Below are 6,396 nucleotides of genomic sequence, written 5' to 3'. Positions count from 1 at the left end.
GTTGACTGTCCGAACGCACACTCTAAAAACAGAGACTCATCAGCTGATCAAATCTCGCGATACGTTCGCGTTCAGCGTTAGTGAGTGGAATCATCGCGAGATTAGAAGGGTCTCGGACTTTACGAGGCTGCTGAGGACATTATGGAGTCGTTTCTTTATAATGTAGAGGTAATTTTAAGTAAGTGACAGAACTCAAAATAGATTCAAGAAATAATTATAGCTCAAAATTAGTTTCAGTTAAAGCCAAACAAGGTAAAAAGAGCTGGGCTTGTTTAATGTTATTGACATGGCAGTTGGTTGTTAAACTTTGAACTTTGCCCCTGGATGTGATAAAGACGGGTACACTGGAGGTTTGTCACATTTTAAAAGATCACAAGAGTGATCGTTTTGTAACCCGTCAAGCAGTGTGATATGCAATAATTTATCTAAAACGGTTGGAAACATTATTCAAACCGTTTGTTTTGTGTATAACTATTATACATGGAGCTTTTTATGAACTCATTAAGACTATATGGAACATTTAGATAAGACTGCGACTGAAATTTTGAATTATTTCAGTGAAATTAAGATTTATCAATATCAACATCTGAAAGCTGAATAAATCAGCTTTCCATTGATGTATGGTTTGTTAGGATAGGACAATATTTGGCCGAGACAACTATTTTAAAAATCTGAAATCTACGGGTGCAAAAAAATCACTGAAAAAAAGCCCACCTTTAAAGTTGTCCAAATTAAGTTCTTAGCAATGCATGTTACTTATCAAAAATCGCAGGAAATTTACAAAACATCTTAATGGAACATATTCTTTTATTGATATCCTAATGATTTTTGGCATAACATAAAAATCAATCATTTTGACTCATACAATGTATTTGGCTTATGCTACAAATATACCCATGCTACTTATGACTAGTTTTGTGGTCCAGGGCCACATATAATATAAAGTCATATAAAAAGACATGTTCAAATTTGCCAGTCTCCCTAATGCATGGATTATTAATTTGTGAAATGACACTTTCCCAACTCATAGTTAACATTCCAAAGTCAAATGATGTTTTTGAGCCTCCAAAGTCTCATTTTAATATTTGCATTATTTTTATTAACAAATGTTAATATGTTGTGTTGTTCTTTTGTTCTTTCATATATTCAGGATGAATAGAAATATGTGACCCTGGACCACAAAACCAGTCATACGGGTAATTTTTTAATAAATAAGCTTTTTTAAATAAGCTTTTTTTTTTTTTTTGTATGGTTTGTTAGGATAAGACAATATTTGGCCAAGATACAACCATTTGAAAATCTATAATCTGAGGGTGAAATAATGAGAAAATCGCCTTAAAGTTGTCCAAATGAAGTTCTTAGCAATGCATATTACTAATCAAAAAATAAGTTTTTATATATTTACAGTAGAAAACTTACAAATATCTTCATGGAACATGATCTTTAATTAATATCCTAATGATTTTTGGCATAAAAGAAAAATGGATAAGTTTGACCCATACAATGATTTTTAGGCTATTGCTACTAATATACCTGTGCTACTTAAGACTAGTTTTGTGGTCCAGGGTCACAAATTACAAACCAAACTCTAACCACTGTTGGCTCATTTACTATGATGAATCAGAGATTATGGAAATGTAATCACTTGAAATGGTGTAAGAGTTGATGAGTTTAAGATACAGAGTAGCATTTAGATTTCATTACATTGCCCAATACAAAATCATTAACCATTCAATCATTTTGTTTTTACACTGGTTGTTTGGCAGTTTCTGAGGTAATACTCGTCTGAAGCCGGTATTTTTTGGGATTTAAAGGAGTAGTTCACTTCCAAAATTAATTTACAGATAATTTACTCACCTCCTTGTCATCAAAGATGTTCATGTCTGTCTTTCTTCAGTCAAAGAAAAGTGCATTTGCATGTTTTTTGAGGAAAACATGCAAATGCAGTTTAAATGCAGCTTCAAAGGGCTCTAAACAATCCCAGCCAAGGAGGAAGGGTCTGCATCTAGTGAAACAATCGGTTATTTTCTACAAAAAAAAAAAGTTACAATTTATATACTTTTAAACCTCAAATGCTTGTCTTGTCTAGCTCTGCGTGAACTCTTTGTATTCCGGTTCAAGACAGTTAGGGTATGTCGAAAAAGTCCCATCTCATTTCTCCTCCAACTTCAAAATTATCCTACATCGTTGTAAACACTTGGTCTGTACTTCTGCAGCAATGCAGGACGATTTTGAAGTTGAAGGAGAAAATGAGATGGGTGTTTTTTGATCTACCTTAACTGTCTTAAACAGGAATACACAGAGTTGACGCAGAGCTAGACAAGATGAGAATCATTTCGCTAGATAAGACCCTTCTTCCTCTGCTGGGATCATTTATAGGCCTTTGAAGCTGCATTTTAGAAGTTCAAACTTCGGGGGCACCATAGAAGTCCACTATATGGAAAGAAATCCTGAAATTTTTTTCCTCAAAAAACTATTTATTTTCGATGGAAGAAAAAAAGACGTGAACATCTTGAAAGTGAAATTTTCATTTAAACAAATTTCATTCCCTTTAATAAAACCCAGCCAGAACTGTAGAGTAAAAACTGATTCCACATGATAGACAGCATGGTAACAGGGTTGAGGGAAACTTTTATTACGAACACTGGTATAATTAAATTGCCATGTTATACATGTACAGCAACTAACCGCTTTACAAAAAAGCAAGTAATACAATATCACATATATTTACACTTGTATTTATATACCTTCCAATTTTACACAAACATATTTACAGGTGACAGATACATTGTTTACAGATGACCAATGCAATTAAAAATGTGGCAATGCATCAGACAAACACACATTTTGAATTATATAAAATAAACCACTTTTTAGTCTGTTTATGATGAGTACATAAGACAGTTTAATTACATAGGCAATTTAAAAGGCTTAGGGGCATGTCATGTGTCCTATCCGCCGAAGAGGCAGTCAAGACTGTGCCTTCATTATTGTCAGATTAAGTCAGTTTTAGATTGGTAGTAGCAATGCAACATCTAAGTTTGAAGAAAAAAGGAGTTATATTCTGGTTATTCAGAGTAATGGATGCAAAAAAAGACTAATGTTATACTTCAAACACTCATTGGGTCATTTACGTTCCTTCATATTTTCAATTCATATTAAAACCTGTAAATTTGACAAGGACTGGTGTGAAATTCGCACATATAGAGCAGGAATAAACATTTCAAGTTTTGTTTTTGATCATAAAACAGTTGGGACGATATTTCACTGTAAATAGTGCCCTAAAATGACCACAAGTCAGTATGAACATACATTTTTGGATCTGCAAGATTGTAAAACAAACAAAAATGTAAAAGAACATCCACAAATGAAATGGAAACATGACATTGATTTGGTCCCAGTTTTTTAAGTGTGAAACATCTGGTACTCAATGCAACCTTTTCAGAAACATACAATTAAAATGATGCATAAATATTCCGTCCTCAAACATTTGGCAGGTACCCTTCTTTAGTAATACAAGTTTCCCTTTAATAACCATTTCAAAGAGAGCAAACACATCATGTACGTTGACGAGTCTGTTACTAGGTACACCACCGTTCCCTCCTTGTAGATTTGCAGATGACAGAAAAGTAAATGGAGAAAACATATTGCACACAAAAATCGCCAACTTCCATTTTGACGGCCATTATACACTGTGAAGCCCTGCCATGTTAATTCAAACTTAAAGAAGTTCACTTCCAGAACATAAAATAACAGATAATGTACTCACCCCCCTTGTCATCCAAGATATGTCTTTCTTTCTTCAGTCATAAAGAAATGATGTTTTTAGAGAAAGACATTTTAGGAATTTTCTTCATATAGTGGACTTCAATGGTGCCCCGAGGAAGAAGGGTCTTATCTAGCGAAACGATTGATTATTTTAATTTTAAAAAATACAATTGATATACTCTTTGATGTCGAAAAACTCCCATCTCATGTTCTCCCTTAACTTTAAAATCATCAGATCGCTGTTTTACATTTTTTGTTAAGGGTGTTTGATCTTATTTGCATGCTCATTTTGCAAAGACTGGGTCGGTACTTCTGTAGCAATGTAGGATGATTTTAAAATGATTTTTGAAGCTGAGGGAGAAAATACGATGGGAGGTTTTCGACATAACTGTCTTAACCCAGAATAGAGTTCAGGGAGAGCAAGACAAGATGAGCATTTGAGGTTAAAAGGTATTTAAATTGTATTTTATTTTATGAAAATAACCAATACTTTTGCTAGATAAAACCCTTCTTCATCTGTTGGCATCTGGGATCGTTTGAAGCCGCATTTAAACTGCATTCTGGAAGTTCAAACACGGGGCACCATAGAAGTCCCCAATATGGAGAAAAATTCTGAAATGTTTTCCTCAAAAAACAATTTCTTTGCAACTGAAGACAGACAGACAAGAACATCTTGGATGACAAGGGGCAAGTACATTTTTCTTCTTGAGGTGAACTACTTTAAATGGCACAATTGTTCAATTTTGCAACTCAATGGTTAGGCGACGAGTGAGAAAACGATTGAATTAAACATGGTTACAATGTGAGAACTGTATGGAAGAAATAATTATTTAAGGCATACAACGTAGACAAGACAGACATAAAAAATATACAAAATGGAGTTCACAACAGTTTCCCCTCACAATATTGCAAACTAGTCTTTGGTGCAATGTTACTATGTCAGTTTGTGGTGGGATTGGGATTCCGGTGCCGTGGGTGAGCCGTTAGTGAGACGGGAACAGGGGAAGGTAAAAGTGTGCATGGATATTTCCTGATCACACACTTGAATCATGTGCAATTTGTACACACACATAGTGTTCAACGAAACAAATAAAAAACATATTGCACCACAGTGAGACAATGCTAAAACGTGAATATTAATGCCAATTTGTGCATTTTGGGAAATTTCTGATGATAACGTCGCAAAGCAACCCTTCATGTGATCTCCGAAAGGATTATCTACATTTAGAGAATAAATATTTCGATGATATTCTCGTATTTGATGGTCACGTGGTACTGTTTACACGTATGGACAATGTGGTAAATGTTAAAGCCGCAACACGTTTTCAGAATTAGTACCTGTTTTCCCTTCCTTAGCAAGGTCTTGCCTATTTTACAAACTATACACAGCTGAAAACCCTGACAAAGGCACACAATGGATAAAATAAGAACCCAAAACATGTGATCGTTATTATCGTCAATAGTATAGTACACATATAATCTCGGATCGCGATCCAGATTTCAAGCCTGTGGATATCAGGACAGGACAGGCCGCGCGTCCCGCGTCCGGGACGAAATGGAAAAAAGGCCAAATGCCAGGCCAGGATAATGAGCCTGCGAGTCTCCACACGGTTGGTCATCTGTTTGCTGTAGTGGTTGATCAGATCAGTTTGTCATTCATGTGATTCGATGAGGACAGAATCTCAAGTTTGTGCAAAACGAAGAGTGGGCGCCTCAATTTAGCATTTCAATGTGGTCAGTCCCAAGTTGAGTGCAACACGGAGAGTTCAGTGCATTCTCCCGAAGTAGTTTGTTTAGGCAAGTGTGTGGCAAGCTTCAACTGGTATTAAAAAAAACAAACAAACACTTAAGCGGTTCTTCGATGCAGGAACCTTGTTAACTGGACGACGGAAAGCAAAAAGGATTCGTGGAGTAGGTAGAAAGGCTTCAGATCTTCTCAGACGATCTTTTTGATGCTTGGCCGTTTGAAGCTGCCTGCACTGCGCTGCTTCTGTACCTGGCTGGCTGACCCGTGTCGCGCTCGCCCGCTGGTGGAGAGACTCGAGGTGGGAGAAATCTCAACGTTCTCCTTGTCGATGCCTGCGGGAGAAAGATGTTATGTAAAACCGCTCACAACTGTTGCCCGTTTCTTAGTTAAAACCTTTAATTCAATATTAGTTTCAATCTTAATTTATGTTTATAAAAGCACTTTGGTCAGGTTTCACAGACATATGCTTTGACATGGAGACTGGCTGTAAATACACAAATTGAACAGTAGGTGTCTCAGTGCACTACGATATCACACAGAGGAGAAAGTCTCATGCAGGGATTCTGTGAACTTTGATGAGATGACATAAGTGCGCTTTTAAAATGTTCCTTTTGTTCTTGTATAACTTATTAGGTCTATATCAGCATTACTGTTGTCACAGGTTCACATTTCCTAGATATAGTAAACGAAAAAACTATAAAAGGCTTTTCACACTCTATGTCTTTAAGATTTCACACTTGTAATTTTTAAGGCAGCACTGCTTTAAATTTTGGGTTATGATGCCTTAGCTGGGTACTAAATTTGAATTGTGATGCCAAAATATACAACAAAGAAAAAATTTGGTTCTGTAATAAAATATCAAGTTTTTTGGTAACAGTCAT

At 35.7% G+C, this 6,396-nt stretch overlaps 1 protein-coding gene across 3 annotated transcripts in view; it reads right to left on the bottom strand.

Annotated features, from left to right (window-relative positions):
• Positions 1–5,558: 5,558 nt before the first annotated feature.
• nf1a (neurofibromin 1a) overlaps positions 5,559–6,396 on the bottom strand; it is a 130,867-nt gene continuing 130,029 nt past the window's right edge. For all 3 annotated transcript variants that reach the window (XM_073818490.1, XM_073818491.1, XM_073818492.1), the window contains one exon: positions 5,559–5,847. In XM_073818490.1, the coding sequence (XP_073674591.1) occupies positions 5,705–5,847 (143 nt within the window). In that variant the 3' untranslated portion in view covers positions 5,559–5,704. The remainder of the gene's footprint in view (positions 5,848–6,396) is intronic.

The sequence above is a fragment of the Garra rufa genome, chromosome 14, assembly GCF_049309525.1.
Source record: "Garra rufa chromosome 14, GarRuf1.0, whole genome shotgun sequence".
Lineage (NCBI taxonomy): Eukaryota > Metazoa > Chordata > Actinopteri > Cypriniformes > Cyprinidae > Garra > Garra rufa.
Note: the sequence above shows the minus strand (reverse complement) of the source record. Positions and strands in the feature narration are given on the sequence as shown.